The 21,066-nt window shown below is 42.9% G+C and overlaps 1 protein-coding gene across 2 annotated transcripts in view; it reads right to left on the bottom strand.

Moving 5' to 3' along the window:
* nlgn3a (neuroligin 3a) overlaps nucleotides 1-21,066 on the bottom strand; it is a 126,178-nt gene that overhangs the window by 9,285 nt on the left and 95,827 nt on the right. For both annotated transcript variants that reach the window (XM_039813766.1, XM_039813767.1), the window contains one exon: nucleotides 2,223-3,012. In XM_039813766.1, the coding sequence (XP_039669700.1) occupies nucleotides 2,223-3,012 (790 nt within the window). The remainder of the gene's footprint in view (nucleotides 1-2,222; nucleotides 3,013-21,066) is intronic.

Genomic DNA, 21,066 nt, shown 5'->3' with positions numbered 1-21,066 from the left:
GTACATAAGCACTGTGCATCGTTACCTGGAGGCCTCAAACGTTTCTCATTAAAATTAAACACACTTGCTTTTCCTATAACGGCAGATCATATTTTTGAAAAGGACAAGTAAGAAATTCCATCTACAAATTGCTGCCTTGTATGTGTTGACACAAGATGGCTGCCAGGCAGAAGAGACAGCTGTTTAGTCAGAGCATCACTGATGGACATTATTGCTTCCCTTGAGGAGCCGACATCAGTCCATCTGCACCAGTCTGCCATTAGCGGTTCAAGGATCTAGCAGAGGCGGCGGCACGTGGCTCAGCCTATCAGCCAGATGTAAATGCCACCTGATTGGACAGCAGATGATTTAGAGACAGATAAAAAAACAGAACAAGATTTCAGGATGGGATCAATACCTCTCTGGTAACAGTGATTGTCAAATTAAATTTCAGTTGTTAGAAATGATTACTAGTGGTCATACAAAATGGCCAGGCTTTTTGATGGGTGGGGGTGAAATTGAGCATTGTGGGGAGTTGGAGTCACGCAGAGCACGGGTGATCGACTGGGTCCACGCTGAGGGAATCGATTCTACCGAGGGCAAGAGTTTGATATGTCTCCCTGATAAGTCTGTGTCTTTTGGGCCTCGGTGTAATAGAGCATAGATAGTATTTCCAGCCAAGAAATACACACAGAAGTATACAGAAAAGCAGGCGGCCATGCACACATACTCAACCCAAACAGGCAGCCAAGCACAAATAGCACAGCACACATTCCGGAGGAACATTTAATCTTCCTCAGATTCAATATGTCTCAGGTTTTCAGACTAGGACCCAGGAAGTCCAGGAAAAAAAAATGTCTGTGTTGAAAAATGCCTTTTCTGTCCTATGCTATCCATTGTAGAGCTTCCTTTTCCTGCGGCTTATTTTCTGTAGCACAGACGTCCTTTTAATAGGACTGAGATAGGATTTCTCTGGGTGGCTTTCGACTGATAACAAGTCTGTAATTGTGCGATCAACGGTTTTACTAATTTGAAGCACTGCTGTCATTTAAAAGACAAACTAATAATATGTGTGAATGTGTGTTGTTGCTACTATTATTAGACTCAAGATATACAGCTGTCTGCTAATGATGACTTTCTTTTGCTTCGTGCGACTACATCACGGTTGTTTGCATTCTGAGAACTGTATAGCAGACGGATCAAAAGGCTCAGAAGAGTAAATTTGCTAAATGGAGCAAAGAGAAAGGTAACACAGCTAACGCCACCTGTCACCGTAGACTTTCTGACCAAAGCGGCTGCTGCTCCACCATCACGGCAGTCAGTCTATTACCCCTGGCTCTAATTAGCAACCGGCTTCAATACTAAAAATAACGCAGCGAGTTAACCTCAAGTCAAGGTAACACTCCCTCACAGTTATTTGAGTATTTATTATTTAGTAGTTTGTAAACAAAATGTTTAAAGCATGTTTAAATTCTAATGTTAACTTTAGCTAGCACGATTAAAATCAAGCAACTCCCTGCTCTTAAATGTATGTCATACATTTTTAAATGCTTCCTTGCATCTGATGTGTTTTTTGTAGCAATTGACTACCTGTGCACATATTATTATTGTACTTTATATTCATCCACTGCTCTCAACACATGTGAAGAAGATGGTTTGTTATTTTTCCTGTACCAACCACGTGTGAGGTGGACTAGAGATCATGCATGTCCCTTGAAATAATTAGACATAGTCCATTTATTACACTTCTATAGTTATGTGAAAGAACAACACAAGAGAATTGTATTAGACAGATAGATGTGTATTAAACATATTTGATTTGATTCTAAGAGTTATAGATTTGTTAGATTAGAAAGTAATATATGCACTATTATAGTTGAAAAAAATAAAATATTTTGTTGAACTATGAAGCATTTTGTAAAAAAAAAAAAAAAAAAAAGAATCTGAAAACCTTTCACCGACTACTTGGCAGAGTGCCAAGGACCTCACTTTGAAAATCACTGAGGTAGACAACCTGCCATCGATTGAGAGGTCATGCACACATTCTCTTCCTCCAGATGGACAATAAACAGAATACCGTGGTCACATAAAACATAAATAAAGGGCATACTGAACACTAGTGCGCCTAGTTATACTTTTGACTCATTAAAATTAAGTTGTAGTGTATCGATACCCATAAGCAGTATCGGTATCAATACCGAAAAAATTCTAACAATTGGAATAACTTTCAAAAGTTTACTCACCCAGTCTTGGCAAAGTTGGTCCAGTAGGTCATGACCACAGCACTGAGCATGACATCGTTCTTTGAGAAGTTACAGGGGAAAAGGTCAGTGGGACCGATCATAGGAATTCCAAAAACATAGGGCACCTCGTCCCCGTGGGCGGCGTCTGACCAGGCTGGCTTCATCAGGCTCTGGCAGTGGTGGTAAAAGGCGTAGAAGTAGGTGGGTGAGCCGTAGCGAGCATGGAGATCAGCCGTTACCACCGATGGCTCCACCCACTGGTGGTCGGTGAACAGAGCCACCAGCGTCTTGCGCCTGGTCTCTGGATTGTCTCTGTCTGCCCAGTCTGTGTACATGAACTTAATGGTCTCCCTCAACGTGTCCTTGCCCTCTGGGTACCCGTACAGACTGTCCACAAAGTCTGACACGGAGAAGTCAAAGTCATTTCCAGACACGCCGTCCTCTGAATCCACCACGTTCTCCACAAAGCGCAGCCCCTCGCCCTGGTTGACCCCCAGCATGATGTCGTAGTTGAGGAACTCGCCCTGCTCCATCAGGATCTCCGGGTCATCAGGTATAACGTCCCCATCGATTACAGGTCCAAAGGCCACGTGGTACCTCGCTGGTTGTATGTCCTGCTCAACCAGCTCCCTGGAGCTCTTCTTCCTCAGACAGTCCACCATGTCTAAGGTGTCCAGGACATTACAGCCCACCTTCTCCGCCAGGAGACGTGTATACTTGACCGGCTGGTAGTTCACCGCCCAGCTGGAGAGGGCTGACCCACTCTGAATGATGGCTCTGTGGAACAGACCTGCAAGGACACAGGAAGAAGAGACAGGGTGATGTTTAGCGTGTCACTATGACGGAGGATGATTCAGTTATGTGCTATACTACATGATAATTGTTAATTTTGTTGCTGCCGTGATCAAAAGGGGGCTGTCAGCAACGTAGTTGATAAGAATAACAAAGGCCAGACATAACAAGTCATTGTTGCCACACAGAACAATAATGGAATCATGGCTGTGATAATGAATGTGCAGATGGCCTGGTGTCTCAGACAGCTCACAGACTGAGGAGGGAATCAGTACTATGTCTGTCATCTTCTCTCCTTCCATCCATCGCTATATGCTCTCGATTATAATCCCTGTATGTTTGTCAGGAGCAGATGCTGTCATTATGGCTCGCAAATAGAGGATGGACTAGACCAAATAATTAAATCCTTTCCATGTAGGAAATGCATTAATGCAGTAAGATGTAAGTGTTCTTAGAATATATGAACCCTGCACACATGCCCTCCCCCCGTTAATGTACTTTTCAAGGTAGCTTGACTTGGATGAACCTCAAACACTGCAATTATAGACACAGATGCTCTTTTTTTGCAGTCGTCACACACGCACACACACACACACGCGCACACGCACACACGCGCACACACACACACACACACACTAACACCTCTGCATCAGTTATGCCTTGTGCAAGTTTTTTTTTTACCTAAAAGATCACTAAATACTTCAGTTTGTGGGCGGATTGCTATAAATAAAACCAGACTCCTACTCCCTACATTTGCAGAAGGAACGGAGCTGCACACATGCACTCGGCAATACAATGCAACATGGTGGCACACAATGAAAGGAGCTGAACAGAACGCCTCGGTTTCCTGCTTCTATACAGAAATAGACACATGTTGCACTAAGAGTCAACAGACCATCTTTTACGTGGATCTACATTGTTTGTGCGGGGGTGGGCTTTAAAGGGGGCGGTGGGGGTTCAGAGACGGAAGCGAACAAATCTACAGTCTCATGGGGTGCTCCTAAATTACATTTTAGTCGCAGTGCAGTATGAAGGAAATCTACAATGACTTTTCTCCACAAGGAACAAATCCCAAATAACAAACATAATTTCCTAAGGAATAATTGAATTGCTTCTCCTTTGAAAAAAAATGTCTTCCTTACAGACAGCAGAGTGAAAGTGACATGACACCACCCTCTCTGTCTTGGGGAGGCCTCAATCACCTCGTCGCCGATGCCTCGCAGTCTTCGTCTTGACAGCACTACTCATTCTGTTCGGACATGGTTTCCGAAATCACGAGTGCTGTTTTACCGATCTCAGAGAAAATCAGAGACACAGCTCCTACCACTTCACAGTGCTGCTTTATTGCTCATGGCAGTTTTGCTGCCAGAGTCATGGAATACCACTGAACTCATGATATTGAAAGCCGCAGCAGATGAAACGCTCCAGAAATGGCATGCATAAAAAACAGTCATTATTAGAGAATTTCATATTTAAGCTACAAAGACTAGCAGGGAAATATACAGACACGCAGACTCAGTTTGTGATATTTCAGCATCAGTGTGGGTGGCTGTGTTGAAGTCTTTGTATTTGACGTAAACAGCAGACTTAAGTGCCAGATATATCACTTTGGTAGTCTTAATCAGAGGCGGCGGGGGGCTTATTTCTTCTTGGCGAAGATGAAGTGTTTATTTACGGAGCTATTTACATTTATTTGTTCGCAAGTAGTAAGTAGAATTAATGTGTCTGGGTGAGTGAACTGTGAAATGTTTCTGTGGTGAGTGTGTTTACTTGTATGAGCCACAATTTGTGTATTTAAACAATGAATTTGGGTCTGAAAGTGGCAGCTGTTGGCAGCGAAAATATCACCACGTCTTAATACGAGTTTAAGATGTAACCTCTTTTTTTCTGCTGCTGCATCATTCTACGTGGATGAGCCATCAGCGTTCTGTGGCAGCTCAAAGGACACTGCCCTTCGAGCTGTCCTGTGGTTGTGCTTCTCTACAGGACGCTGGCCTGTGCCGTGTCCCAGGGAGGGGAAGCAGATGTCGAGGGTTTCAACCACTTGAAAGCATTAGAAGGGGCAGTCGCAAGATGAAAGATGGCCGCTCCGAGGCAGAGAGGGGGGCTGGGGCTTAATCCTGCCATCCCTCCCCTCTCCTCCTCCTCTCCCCTCCCTTATCCTCCCCTCGCTCTTTAGTGGTATTGCCTTTCTTCACATCTCAACTCAGATTGTGCTGTGCAAACAGAGACAGTCATAGCGCAGGGAGTCTGTCCTGAATCCCAATGCAGACAGCCATGCCACAGCCACTTTCTAAAAGTCTTTGATCAGAAAGTTGCTGTAGGAAAACGTTTGCCAGCAGAGAAGCTTCTGTGATTGCCATGGCGGATTTTTGACAGACATACGTATATCAAATCTGTTTGCCGTAATTGAGGAGAGCAGCTTGAATGCAACTAGGCTTGGTCTCGTGTCCGTCTGAACCCACAGATGGCCGACTGCTGAGGAAGCTGCAGCCAGGTTGACAACGCTTGATTTATCTCCTGTATTTTTGGTTGATGAAAGGGAGGAAGAGTGACTGAGGCTTTACTATTGCTTGTTGAGAAACGTATAAATCTAGCGCACATGAGCTGTCACCGGACACGATAAATATGCATTAGAGCTGTGTGTGATGAGCCCCGCTGTGTTAGGAAGCTCACTAGGGAAGGTCAGAGAGAGAGGAGAGAAGAGCACAGGCTCTATCACCCACTGAGGGAATCCACTAATTATCCACGCTGGGAGGTGTACGTGTGTGTCTGCGAGTGCACGTGCCTGCGTGCACGTGTATTTATGCAGATTTTTATTGATAAGACACAGAGATGATGAATAGACCGCCAGACGACAGGCATCATCATGATGGGGGTTAACCATTTGTGACATTGTTTTGCCTTCAGTATCTACTCTGACATCTACGCAGTGAACGACTCCTCGCTCAACATCCCGACAAAAATTAAACAGAAAGGGCATGACGCAACACCATAAACATGTGTGCCACATTCGTATCTTGCATGTTTTACCCTGTAAAAGCAACAGATAGCCCTATCATTATCTGCTGGTGTTTGACATGCGAGAACCCGACACCCAAATTGTGAGCAGATCCATCAAACCACAGCGTTGCTGGCAGATTGAGGTCACACTGAATTATGACTGGAGCTCCGAGGTAATCACTCATTGGGTCCCTGCTAAAATGCTGTCGCGCCGCTCCGCAGCCACCTCCGCGCTGCGGTTTGCCGACCTCGACCGCACTGCCCCCTCGCCAGACACGCATTAAATGGGCATGCGGTTTAGGTCCTGGATTGGCTGAGTTGCCTGCGGAGATAATTTACCGCTGATAGATGGGAAAACATCTTGACCTTGGGGATATGACGACCACGGCATAGGTTTGAGAGCCACAAACCACACACACACACAAACACACACACACACACACACACAGGCTCAGACAAACACACAGGTTTAGGCCATGTTTTGACAGTAACGGTCATAAAGAAATGCTGATATTAACCAGCCAATGCCACGTCACTGGAGAGAGAGTAACATGACGCGGCCGTGTTTTGGATCACTGCTAATCTATTACGTGTCAACTATGGGCATGCATGTGTGAGTGTTCAGTCCGTGTTAATGGACAGGGATGTTCTGTTGGTGATGATGCCAGTAAGCGCCATAAATGACTGTACTTTGCAATCTGGAACAGCTGGCAAAAATCACTGAAGCATCAGCGGTGAGTTTTATCAGTGTGGTCCTGAGATAAATGCCAGTGTAAAATGCATCCTGCAAAGAACACTCAACAACCTCCTCAACAATGTCATCCACATAAAAAAAAAAGAAAAAGAAAATCTTAACAAAGATGTCTATCACATGACCTTGAAAGTTTGAATTGGCCAAGTCTCTTTTTATAGGTCAGTAATTCATTTTCTTAACAACATCCCACATCACTTTAAAGAGCTAATCGGGGAGAAAATATGTAAAGCAGCAAAATCTTATCAAAATTCTTCTCAGACACATAAAAGCCATCATGAGAGAGGAATAACGTGGCCACAGGGACGTCTTTTTTTTGTCTTTTCCCCCACAACTCCTACTAGATCTTCTACGTGCTGTTTCCTCGCCTTTCAATCTTTCCTCTGCTCTGATTTTCGGTGTCTCTCCATCTCACTCTCCCTGTCTGTTTTTCTGAGGGCCCATGCTGAGTCCCTCCCTGCTGATTATTAGACGTAAGCCCGCGTTCAGCAGAGCCTGAATCCTCTGAGCCATCTTACCTCCACCATCACTTCACTGTAAACAAATCTCCACAGACCCGTGGACTATGCAGAGCTCCCTCTGTAACAAACATTTCTCCACTACAGTCAAACTAGGCTAGCACTCAATTGGACACATTCAATAACTGTTGCTCTGCCTATGTTTGAGCATTTCATTCACTCTTCTTTCTCTGTGCTGTCCCCCCAACCTCCCCATTTTCAACTCTCATCTTCTTTCATGAGGATCCACATTGTTACTGTTTTAAATGATAAAGATATGTGAAGTGCTTTAACCCCACCTGAAATATTTAAAGCCAGCTGGGAGATGAACACTTACACATTTTGTCTAATTGTACGCCCATGGCCACTTGCAGTCTCATAACACGGGGTTAAAGCTGCTGTCTCCATGGCTACAGCTTACAATACCACAGGCTGCATCCACTTAAACACAAGTGCCTCTGGTCTGATCATGCATTAGTCCATGGATAATTTCACATTGGTCTGGCAGCCCTGAAACAACACCTACATTATTTTTCTGTTCCATTAAAATGTTTCAAACTCGTCGACTTCAAATGAACGAACGAGCTGATAGAATCAGGAAAAGGGCCATGTGCCGTTTTCTGAGGCAGTAGCGTCATTGAATACGCTTTCTGGATTCCCTTGGGCTCCAGCGATATACTGTAAGTTAGAGCACAAAAGCTACCAGGCAGTGTTTCTGTGTGTGTGTATGTGTGTGTGTGTGTGCGTGAACGTTAATCCAAGAAAGGCAGTTATTTGCCATACTTGTTTGTTTAAACATTAAAAATGAAACATGACATGAAATGGCCCAAATTGGACTCACTACTTATGATTCATTGCATGCATGATTTGTTTTCTTGCTCTTTTATGATTGCAACTATTCTTGTTACCTGGCTTCATATGTTTCCTCTGAACCAGATTTACCCTGGACTGATTTTTTAACAGATTATCTAACAGCATAGCTGCCAAAGAAAATGCATCTTCCTCCCAGAAACTGACTGTTTTGTTTTGCATAGACCAGAACACAAAAGCGAACTGTTGCCTAATTCCTACAAAAGTTAAGTCTTTCTTACATCCCGAGAGGTGTTGTAACAACATTCAAGTGAAGAGCAGTGGGCTTTGAAACAGAAGGACTGCCCTGCTCGTGTTTCATCATGTCCATATAGAGACAGTGTCTGAGGGGCCAGTGTTTTCATCCATCAGTGTGAGACATGCTTCATGCCAGCCCTATATAATGTTGTTTGAAGCTGTCGGTCTTCTGCTCCAGCCTCTGAGGAGACTGCCTGCTTGCCTGCAGGCAGTGGCTTAGGCCAGATAAAGAGTTTGATCCACGGGGGTGGATGGAGGGAAGAGGGAGGGACTGAGAAAGCAGAACAGAGGAGATAGAGAAGAGAGGGAAAAAGACAAAAAAAAAGCATGGGATGGGAGAAGAACACAGAGGAAAGATGAAGGTATGAGTGTAGGAGAGGATAGCAATTGGGAAATAGCAGGAGGCAAGAGGAGAGGAGAGGAGAGGAGAGGAGAGGAGGAGGAGGGAGAGGGAGAGGAGAGAGAGGAGGAGAGGAGAGAGGGAGATTTTTTGGTTTTCAGAGTCCCTTTATTGGACAATTTTCAGAGAAGATTCACAATCACATAAATCCAAAACAAATAACAAGACAAAGAAAAACCTAAACAAAATAATAATTAAAAAAAAACCTAGAGAGGTGAGATGAGAGGAAAAGAAAAAAAAGGAAGAGGAGAGGACAGGAAAGGAGAGGGCAGGAAAGGAAAGGAGAGGAAGAGAGAGGAGAGGAAGATGAGGACAAAAATGACCCCACTGACAGGCTGTACCAAGGTTCCAGGATCGATGTGCATCTGAGCCCGGCGAGTGTGATATCTCTTACTAATCACGACGTGACATCCACTGGTCAATACCACACACTCCGGGCCTCATCATCACGTGCACGCTGGCCTCCCTCTGTCTGCACGCACAGCACAACAGGGCCACCGCTCCTCCTTGAACTCAGCAACCTGGCTGCTAATCACAGGCACGCACACCACACCTGAGTCGAACAGTATTTGTGGACTAATGCTCAGAAATCATTTCAGCCTAGGAATTGGCGTGGGTTTACATCGGGACATTTCAGATTAGCGCTGTTGTAGTTCGCTGTAAAGCAGATTAAATACTTCTCTGTGACTGTCTGAACTTTTTGCTGCTTCACTGTTGTATTGTTCAAAACAGCAAATTGGATCTGGCATTTTTAGGAGGATAACGCTGCTATTTATTTGAAAGTCCTATGTGATCCAGTTAAGGTGCTAGCGGACAGAGGCACAAGCATAAATAGGCATAAATCCACTCATTTACTACTGGCTAAAAAAACACTTAATTTATGTTCAGAGCATCTTTTAAGTACTTTGCTGCAGTTGCTGGTAAAGTGTGTTTGATGGACAATGACAGGGTGCAACTAGGCTCTTTTTTTCTTTAGCTGACAGCTGGTGACTGACAAAGTCATGCAGTATGTTCGGTACATTCCATAAAAGACATACAGTTTGTGGGGGCATTTTAGGCCTTTATTTGATAGGACAGCTAAAGAAATTAAAGGGGAGAGAGAGGGGGAATGACATGCAGTAAAGGGCAGCAGGTCGGAATCGAACGCAAGCCTCAGTACATGGGGCGCATGCTTAACCAGGTGAGCTACCCAGGTGCCCCAAGATAGAAAAGATTTAACAAAGAAAGAATCATTATTGATTGCATATGCACTTTAATCATGGCAACAAAATGCCCTTTAGTACATTTATTATTTCTTCAGCTGTTTCCTGTACTTTTTGGGATGTTATCTGTGAATTCTCATGACATCTTATGTGCATGATACACATGCATGCACATAATATATGCATTGATTTCTGTCCTCCTGTCCCCTTGCAGCCACCAAGAGAAACAGAGAGTCTGCACGGTGAATTTTTACATTTGCACGCATGCATGTGTTGCTAACGCTGCAGCCTCTGAAAAGCAGAGAATACTATCTCTGTGTCCTTCTACTGCTAGCTCTCTTTGTGCTGTGGCATTCAAAGCGGTATTCACTGAGCTCAATCCACACTGCTGCAGTGCCTAGATTGGCCTGATAGCTGTGTACGCACAACAACAACACACACTGTCAGCGAGCCTTGACTAGGCGTCGATGTCGAAATGGGAAGAATAATGAGTTATTACAGGGTTATCTGTGTATATCTCCATGTCATGACTGTGTAAGCGGCCCTGCTAATCTCATTAGATGGGACAAGTTGTTAAAGATGTTTTCTGATTTCCTCTCTCTTCTCCTACTGTGTCCACAAATAGATTTCAGATCACTGTGCTGAGAGGAAATGATAAGTGCCTTCAGCTCCCAGAGAAACTGGTTTTCATAAGAGAATTATGCAAGTGGCTGCTGCGTAGTAACAGTGCAAACATCTGACTCCTGTCTAAATATATGCACCATGTTTTACACCCCAATCTGCATTGTATAGCAGCCCCAAAGCTTGGTTCATTTTTATATATGCAGCAAACAGTGACAGCCAAAGACAGAGCGTGCACTCACTTCAAGGAAGCAAAGCTCCATAAGTACAAATCAGTCTGTAATGTAAAATATGTCTAGCATGGGAGGGTCAAAGATATAAGTTACACACAAATATGACAATTCAGCCATGAAATGTGGAAGGATGGGAAGCTTCTATTCTTGGCGACATCTTGCCTGTGACAGCCAGATGGGATGGCTGAAATTCATTTTTGGGCCAAGCAAAGCCACGGAGAGGGCGCAGTAGCATTTGTGACAGACAAATTATCGCAAGGGGTGTACAGCCCCCTGGGGGGAATCAGAGGGATTCAGAGCAAAGTACAGACAGAGTGAAAGAGTGAAAGAGAGAGAGAGTGAGAGAGAGAGAGAGAGAGAGAGAGAGAGAGAGAGAGAGAGAGAGAGAGACCTCAGTCTAAGTGCCTAACTCTTACAGAAACAAATTAGCTGTAGGGGTACGGGAGGTGATACTGAGATGGATACACACACATCTCGGCCAAAAGCAGGAGGTGGGTGGAAGCTTATTGCTTACCCTGGCCCTTTTCACAGTCTTCCAATACAGCAGATCACTAGCTTACAAGCTTTTGAGTCTGGTTCAGAAAAGGATATGTCCCCGCTTACATCTGATTGTAGCTCACATACAAATGTGCATGGTGTTCATGCACACGCAGAGCATAAACATGTTGGCTTAGCTGCACTTGTGCATCCTCTAAATATCAACTGTCTCTCCAGGGAGGTCCAATCCTACTATAGCTACACAGAAAATAGTAATGGAAAATTCCTACAGGCAACATGTAACATATGTATACTATACAACACACCAACATAAATGCTACCACACACACACACACACACACACACACACACACACACACACACACACACACACACACACACACACACACACACACACACACACACACACACACACACACACACACACACACAAACACACACACACACACACACAAACACACACACACACACACACACACACACCTGCACAGACACACATACACATGCTCTTATAATTCAGGAACTCATTAGGCACCACACACAGAGCACCTAGTAGGCAGCAAGCTTTTTTTTCTGACCAAGAACATCAGCAACTCTTTTAATCTAAACCACCATTAATGAAGCAGAACCAGAGGAGACATTAGAAGAAAAAAAAAATACTCCCCTAGATGTGCTGTAATTCCTGTGCCCCAGTCAAAAGTAGAGTGCCTTCCTATTATAGAGAGTTCCCCTGTTACCAATGCCTTTTAGGGTCAGTGGTCACACCAGCAGCAGCCTTCCGGGCTGATTAACTATTGTCCAAGGCATGAGCGTGCCAGGCTGGGCACAGGCTCTCCAACAGTGTAAACATATTCTTCTAGCTGTGCCTGTGTCACTCTGTGTTCTTCTCTCACAGCGTCTGACACTTGTGTGCACACCATTGTACCAGTAGCCCTGCAGCCAGAAGCCACACAAACTCGTTCTAATTCAAGGCAGCACACTATGCAAACCAACAGCGGACAAAAATAGAACGGATATGCGTCGCCCTCGCCCTCATTCTTGGGCACACATTAAAGATTGAGAGTGAAACTCGGGCCTGGGACGGGATGGCGTTGCGAATGTTATCCCTGCACCTGCCTGTGGAATTACCTGCTCAAAGGAAGGCTGCTGTGTTTGTGCATTTATTGAGTGTGTGTACGCTTGTGTGTGTATGAGTGGCCTGTGTACTGTGTGCTGTGAGAAACACAGTGGAGGGATAGCAGCACTGTCACAACAGCCCATCCCTAGAGAGCACTATGTCTGCCTTTCCTGCCTCATGCTTCATACTGTAAACTCCCATTGAGTCAATTACAGTGGCAGGCTCTTTAGCCACTATAGCCACTTACTGTAAGTGGACGTTTAGACAATTGGGTTATGACATGTCCTAGTACTGTGTATCCATTGGCAGCAGCGGCTTCCTGAAAATCTACTCGAACAAATCAAGTCAACTGGAAATCCCAACAATTAAGAGCTATTTGTGCAGACTATCTGAACTCAGCATTCATCGATTTGCTGCAAAAATTAGCTTTCTTTTATTTTGATTAAGAATCGCACTGACTTGCTGAGATGTTGACGTTAATAATAGAGATTAAAAAGGTGTTGACCAAAGTCTTCATCAGTCTGAGATCCTTCATTTCTGCCTCCTCTGAACAAAAGTGTGCTGACTACACATGTATCTGCGCTACAAGCTAGAAAATACATCTTAGCAAGACAAACAGACAGACATATAGATGAACTAAGCTGTCCACATCTATTCTCATTGTGTCACCAGTGGAGAGGGGAGGGAAGAAATAAATGGGAGGTCATGGGAGGATAAGAGAGGAGGGGAAAAGAAATAAGCGAGAAGACTCAAAATTCCTCTGTGGGTGCTATTGTCCCTAGAGAGTATTCAAAGCAGGCAAGGGCTCTCTGCATAAGAAAATGGTACTCTGCATGCTAACTGTGACTTGGCATTCATTGTGAGGAAGACACAGGCATCTCAATGCATTGGGTGACTCATGCAACCATTTCATCTCCAATATGTGCTGTTCTTGAGCTCAATACAAAGGCTCTCAAATGATTTTGGTTTGTGATTTGGTTGAATGAAATTTTGGGTTAGAAATACACCACATATTCATCACTTTTTGCAGTGTTAGTCTTTATGACAGTTTATGCTCATGCAGAGGAGAAACAACTACATTACGAGCTAGTCCACGTCTAAGAAGTTTCGATGGCTTTCGGAACAGTTGGCTCAAAGCATTTTCATTAAACTGTATTTTGCGCAGCTCTGCCACCTCTCTATAGGGTCATATTGGCTTATATGATGCTCTGCAACTGTGAGTAATATATAAGTCAGTGTATTAGATCTGGGGCCTGAGATGAAATCTAATTTCTGTGAGCTCAGTAAGAGAGATTGCTTGCTGATACACATCCACATATCCAAGGCCACATCTGGCAGGCCCTATCAAATATACATGGACCTCAGCAGATCATGATATGGCTGCACTCCCATTATTTCCTCAAGTCCACAACACATTGTAATTCCTTGCAAGGTGTTTGATACAGACACTGACATTTACTTTGATATTTACCAACTATGTGCAGATAAGCATGCTGTGACATCTATGTTTTGTATTAGCGCTTGCCAACGTCTTAGTTACTGTCCGATCTCATGAGGATACCATTTAAGAAATGAATATTGTAATGAAGGCAATAAAGCACGGAGATGACTTGGCTGATATTGAGAAGTGACAGTTAATTTCAGTCATTGGGGTAGCCAGCTGATAACAGATTTATAGCATCACAAACCGTAATGGACAAGTAATTAATATCTATTGTACAGACTTCATTTGGGACGCTAATGCATCATATTGAATTTCAGATTAAACAAAAAAAAAACAGAGTGACAGAAAACATCTCAATGTCTGGCGCCGTGTCAACCTCATTTCAGAGCAGCCGGCCTAATAACAAGGACTATATACATTCCCCTTTCACAGCAGCACTCCAGCCATTTTCAATTTTGGCAGGACAGAATGCAATGTATTTTTACCTCCGGTCCTTTCTGTCAAGCTCTGAAAAGGCCAAATGGGTAGTGGTGGACACTTTCTTCACCACCTCAATATCCCCATTTGTGTTGGCTGCTTTCAGAGGAGTGGTGGTGCAGGGAGTAAAATGCAGAGTGACAGGCCGAGGTCCCGGCACAAGGGCAGCAAGCGTGAGCTGAGCTATGGTGAGGAGCAGTGCGTCCTTTGCCCCAGCAGCCTCATTCACTATTTATTTGTGTGTCTGTATGTGTGTCTGTATGTATATGTGTGTGTGTGAGCATACTGCCCATGCTAGCTAGCGTCATTCTGTTTGCTTACGTTGTGTGGGTCCTTGTGCATTCACACACATCATTCTGGTGAACTCTCCGTGCTGCTTTTGGAGCTATACGACTGCCTCGCTGAGGTAAGAAAGGCATTCAATAGTTGCCTTTATGCCTCAGCGGTCACAATTCAGATTATCAGTCTTTTACATTCAAACCAGGCTGTTGGCAGTGGAAGGGACTAAAGAAAAAAAAAAGAAAAAAAATATCACACTTGTGTGAGAGAGTGTACACGTTCCTTTCTAATGTTTTTGTCCTCTTTTCCATGGTAACATGCCTTTCACTGCAATCTGTCTGTTTCCATATCTTCCTCCATATTCTCCCCTCTCTGTTGTGTCTCTTGCTGCCAGTGCCAGTGGACACACAGCTGTAGCCACATGACATCCCCTGTAGTGGGAGAGTATATGGACTTACATATACACATGGCCTGTGTGTGTGTGTGTGTGTGTATGTGTGTGTGTTTGCATGTGTGTTTGCATGTGTGCGAAGCTGAGCTGAGGTGAGCTGAGCATGGGGGGGAATATTTACGCAGGCCAACCTTTAATGACCAATCCCAGGGGCCTGGACCTGCCATAGCTGTGTGTGTGTGTGTGTGTGTGTGTGTGTGTGTGTGTTTGTGTGTGTGTGCGCAGAATGTGTATAGCAGTGTTTGTGCAAGTGCGTACATATTTGTGCAGTATCGATGTGGGTCTGTGGAGATGAGTTATGTGTGTATGCGGCCGTGTGTGTGTGTGTGTGCTCGTCTATCAGTTTCTCCACTTTCTCAATGTCAAGCTAACACATATTCAACAGCAACTAACGTCACTACACTTGACACATATCTCACCCACAGACATTCTTTTCCAGCACACATTCAGAGTGGCATCGGTAAGGCTATTGCCATTACTATAGAATGTGTCATTGTCAGCTTCCATCACCACCACATAAAGAGATGACACACAGGTCTGGTCTGTAACACACAGATTAGCTCCTTAGCATGTGGGAAATAGGTATCTATACATTAAACAGCAACAACTCAATTTGGGTTTTAAAGGTCAAATATTACAGCTATAATTTTTATATTTGTATGTATTATTTTATTCTTTCTCTTCTGCAGTCATGGGATTAAAGGTATATAAGGGGTAGGCTACTAACATTGGTCTGTATTTTTGTGTTTATTGCAAATTTATTAAAATGTGTTCTTTTTTCATAGAGGACAATTTGACATTAGCTAGGAGGAAAAACTTGCAATCAATAAAATTAGTAATGACTGTATTCCATTTAGCTGCTTTGTTTTCAGGGTCCTGGTATTGTCACTGTCAAGACTTATGAGACACTTAAACAAAACAGAGCAATCCCTATTGTCATTAGAAATACCTGTGCTTGTTCTACTGACTGCTGTAAAAAACAGCCTATTGTAGATTTTCATATAACACAGATCTAAAGTCATATGGATAGCTACTGAGCTCACATGTCAACAGATCCATCTCCATGACAACTGAGCAAACTCCATCTGTTGATGAAAATGTTTGAAAGCCCCAGGAAAAGCTAGTAAGCGGACCTTGAGTTATGATTATTTTTTTTCAAACCAGTAGACTATAGTTTTTTTTTCTTTTTTACTGCATTAGATTTAAATAATTGAAGTAAAAATGTAATCACTCTTTTTTTTTTACCAGTATATTCTGTATTTCATCCAAATGCGAAAATATATGGGCAATATGATAAAATCCAATATCACGGTTTATGATATTTTATACTGTCATTGATTTATTGTGATGAAGTACAACATATAAAATAGCCAGACAGGAATATCTGTTTTTGGCAAATGTAGTGAATTAAATAGCTGACAAGCCAAGGCACTTCATCACATTGATGCAAACATGATATAAAAATCCAATTTGACAGAAAACATTCCTGCTTATTGATTTGCAACATTGCCCACAATGGTCAAATAACAATATGGAATCTCTGACAGTTCGTCTCATGGTGTATATCATTATGTTCCCCAAACTTAATTTAAAAGATTTACCATGTATAAATCTGCCCACCTTGTCTTATTCAGAGTGCTTCTTATCTTAAAAAGGTATTTAACAACAAACAGTCAAAAGGGAGAGTTGTCTTATTATCATGGTCGTCTTCTTTTTGGCCAATATGGTATTATTATTCACAGGTGAGAATAATACGTATTCTTTGCACACTATTCCCCCGAGTACATTTCCACATGACATCAGAATCTAGTTGCTGTCATTTACTGTAAATAGCTTGGAGCATATCAGTTCTACCACACATTGTCTCCCCTCATGTCGCTGTGCACTTTGTTTGCCTGCATTTCTGCATGGGGAATGTTACCTACTGGTCGGGGTTTTTTCAATGAAGTACATCCATGGTAACATGTTTTCCTGTTTGAATCTTAATCAAACATAGGCCACCCTTTTTTCAGCCAGGGGCTTTTGGCTGTGACGGGTGTGCAGTGATTTTGGCTCAGATCTGTAGCTGTTCCCATGAACACCATCAGGTATTCACAGTGCCATCTCTGATGTCGCAGCTGTCCCTCCTCCTCGCCAGCTTCCTTAGTTTTGACGCAGAGAAATAGACTGGTGCTTTTGGGTTACTGACAAATTACGGGCAGCACAATCTACAGTGTTTGAATAATTTAGCACTATACCGCTTGGTGTGGGGATTTGCAAAAAGAAAAAGAAAAACCTACACACCAAACTTCTGTCTTCAGGGTTTGAAGCAGGAGCTATCATCCGTCTGTCCTCTGGGATTTTGTTATCTTGTATCTTTCAGTACGTCTGCAAGTGAGGACCATGTTTTAGTATCACAGAGGCGGTTTGGCTGTCTCAGAGGAGAACTCAGGTACCCATACACCCCCTGTCTTTCCCAGGAGGTCAGGGGGAGAGTTCAAGGTGGGCTGCATAGGTAGTAGATCCACAGAGGGAACGTTTATTCCATACAGCGTTTTAATAGAGACCAGAGGGAGAGGAGGAGTAGTGGAAGCTGGTAAGGCTGTAGCACAGTGGCGCTGTTTCCCATCGAGTCTCCCTCCTCTTCTAATGAGCATTCTATTAGCAGCTAGGGGACGGATTTAGGCAGTTAGGCATACGGAGAAGGCTGGCTAACAATGCAAGTGGTAAGCTAAACAGCTGTTCTCTCACTGCTGCCACCTCCCATCCCCGGCTAATGAAGCCCTGAACGATGAGTAGTCCCGGGACAGGGCGGAGAACAGCCACAGACACCCAGACAGGGATTCTCAGTCACTCACAGGCCTCATAAAAAAAGTCTGTGTGGAGAATAGCTTCACCGATAGGACAACCAAGGCTCCAATTAGATAGTGGCTCTAAGGGGAACCCTAAGAATAGCACATTGGGCGAGCACGGACATTTTTTATGAGCACCCTGCACGGCTCTGTGTTTTGGAAAGTAAACACTCCTTTGCATTGTTTTTCCGAGTTGAGGACGTCGGAAGCCATGACGCCTTTCATAATGGATAATAAACAGATGACTGTGATGATTTTTTGTGAAATGTTACATTGCTACATTTCATTATCCTCTACAGTGTGAATGGTGTTCACGGTGGTGGGCATCGATCAAGATTAGTAGCATGCCATCTGGGTATGTCAACATCTGAAATACTGCAGAGGATGCGTGCTCTCCAAACAGCCTTCACTTAAACAAGGAGAAATGTTTCAGGAGAGATGCCTATTTTTCAGTTGATAAAAAACTTGATACAGCATTATGTTTGGCTGGCAAGACGCAGCATTTGTTTTAGTTAAATGTCGAGTCTGTCAAAGGCGTGATTGTCTGACAGGGGCCCAGGTCACCTTCAAATGATACATGCGTTAACATTTACTTGCACTCTTGAAGGTATTCTTTTTGTCTTTGTTGAGGAATCACTTCAGCTGTCAAGGCTGCTGCATGCTTTAAATGAAGAGCTGTTCTGAACGTGGGGCTACATCAGAGCTTCTGATTCTGAAAGTCTACACTCATATTTTGCAGCAATTAGCCAGGTGTGAGTTTCGAGTGCTCTGCAATTTTTTTTTGTGTCCATTCTTCACACAACTACATCTGCCACTATGTTGAATACTAAATTGCTCATCATGAACAGCTTTGAGGAAAATCTTTCCTTTTAGTGTTTGCTTTAATCTGCATTTGTTAGCTCATGGATATCGTAGGAGCCACACTGTGAGTTTTGTTTTACTCCTACATTCCTGGTCTTACCTTTCATCTAACAGATAGCAGCCTCACTGGTTTCTGATCCACTTCATTGCTGTGCTTTGTCAGCAAACCCTTCCTCAGCACTTCCTGCAGCTGCTTCACAATAAAAGCCTTCAGCCGGCATCATCGATTTTGTAGGCAACACTATTCTTCTTGTTACTTGATTGCTGTATGTATGCCTACCATTCTGTTTCTACTGAGATCCTATGGTATCAAAACACCTTAATGAAAGCTAACCAAAAGGTTTGAAACAATAAAACCTGTAGTGTAGATGTACTATGTGATCACAGCATCTTAAAAATTAATTTTTATGGTATGTGTTATTGTTTGTTGAAAAATAAGACAATCGTGATAAAAATTGTTACACAGTTTTTATCCATTCTTAAAATGGAGAAGTTCTTATGGGGAATCAACAGCTGCTTATAAACTCAGCTACTCTAACTGCCTAAACTAACATCTCTATTATTCCTATAATTGAAGCTGAATTACATAATTCTTTCCAGGAAACTTCCTAGAAAAGTATGGACCCAAAAAATAAAGCTTTGCTGTTTTATCTCCCAACATGAAGGTCTAAAAATGCTGTTTCAAAGCCCTCTCCAAGCTACAAGAAATAAAATGACGGTGGAGAGATACTGAATTATTTCTTTCTTTCTTTCTTTCTTTCTTTCTTTCTTTCTTTCTTCTTTCTTTCTTTCTTTCTTTCTTTCTTTCTTTCTTTCTTTCTTTCTTTCTTTTATTGGAATAAACTTATAAAATAGCTACTGTTTAAAAACACTTTGTTTTTTACTGTAAAATGAACCCACACCAGCTCACAAAAACCAGAAAATTCACAGAACAAATACATGGCCGTGGTATTTTCAGATCAGAGTCAGCAGTTGCCAACATCAGACATTTTCAAATCCTACACATGAGGGCTTTAAATTGAAGGCTTTGTCTGCTAAGCAGCTGCACCAAGTGTTGAATTGTAGCTCTAAGGTTAGCCACTGTGGCCCATGGTAATATAGTTAATGCTTCAACAGTTTGGCATTTATGGGATATTTCTTTCTGGGCAGAAGATAGTGAGATTTCTATCTGACTAGAAAAGCAATACACAAATCTCCAAAAGGAACCCCAAAGCTACACACGTTCATTATTTCTTGCTGTCACACACGGTTGGATGATGTGTTGAGAAAGCAAGTTTGTTAAAAGCATGCAAAAACCATTGCCCCTCAGATAATACTTACATGTCCCATATTAAGTGAGATTTATATGTCTTGTTTGATTATAAAGCAGGTCAAAGTGCTATATAAATATGGTGCAAGTATGAAATAGCTCAATCCACTGAGAAATGCACACATTCAGAAACCGTGCCTTTAAATAAGCCTGCTTTCTGTAAGTTTGTGATGTCACAACTATGCTATTTATAGGGAGAAAGTGCAGCTAGGGTGCCATTACAATCATTCCCCAGCTGCAATTACAGTGCAGAGACGCAGAGAACACAGATGCAGAAGACCCGTAAACACCGACCAATGAAATCAGACTGGCTTTTTTTAAGGGGGGGGAATTAAAGAGACAGGGGGTGAATACAGACATAATATGTTATTATGTATAATATGACAGTATCATAAAAAAATAAAGTGTTTTTTGAACATTAAAGCATGTAAACATGTTCTAGTAGTAACCCAAAATACAAGTATGAACCTGAAAGTGAGCATAACATACCCCCTTTAATTTGTAACATGCAGATGCTATTTTCAAAGTGTCAAACTCCATTAATGTCTTTTCACTCTTCAGTCTGCAGCAGCAGGTAGCCTCTCTGTCCATATACTGTAGTAACCAAATATGAGCACTGTAATTTAACGTAGAATTTCCTATCCAGGAGAAGAAAATTGCCTTAAGTTGTGAAATAGCACATTTGCAATATTGTTCTCTGACAGCTGCATTCACATTTGCGAGTCACTCTCTTTTACCACTGAAAAGGATCTAGAGTGTATGTTACCTCTCTAAGCTAAAAATCTATTACAGCCTTGCGGGCCTAAAAGCTAAAGATTTAGTCTTTTTGTCAGGTTGCACAATGTTGGCCCTTTATAGTAGAGCTTTCTGCTCGTCAGCATGTTTGCCGAAAGTTCCTCTCATTGGGGATTTCATTGTGCTCAGACTATGCAAATTTCACAGCTAAGGCTAATGCATTTGCACTGCCTAGA

The sequence above is a fragment of the Perca fluviatilis genome, chromosome 10 (genome assembly GCF_010015445.1).
Source record: "Perca fluviatilis chromosome 10, GENO_Pfluv_1.0, whole genome shotgun sequence".
Taxonomy (NCBI): domain Eukaryota; kingdom Metazoa; phylum Chordata; class Actinopteri; order Perciformes; family Percidae; genus Perca; species Perca fluviatilis.
Note: the sequence above shows the minus strand (reverse complement) of the source record. Positions and strands in the feature narration are given on the sequence as shown.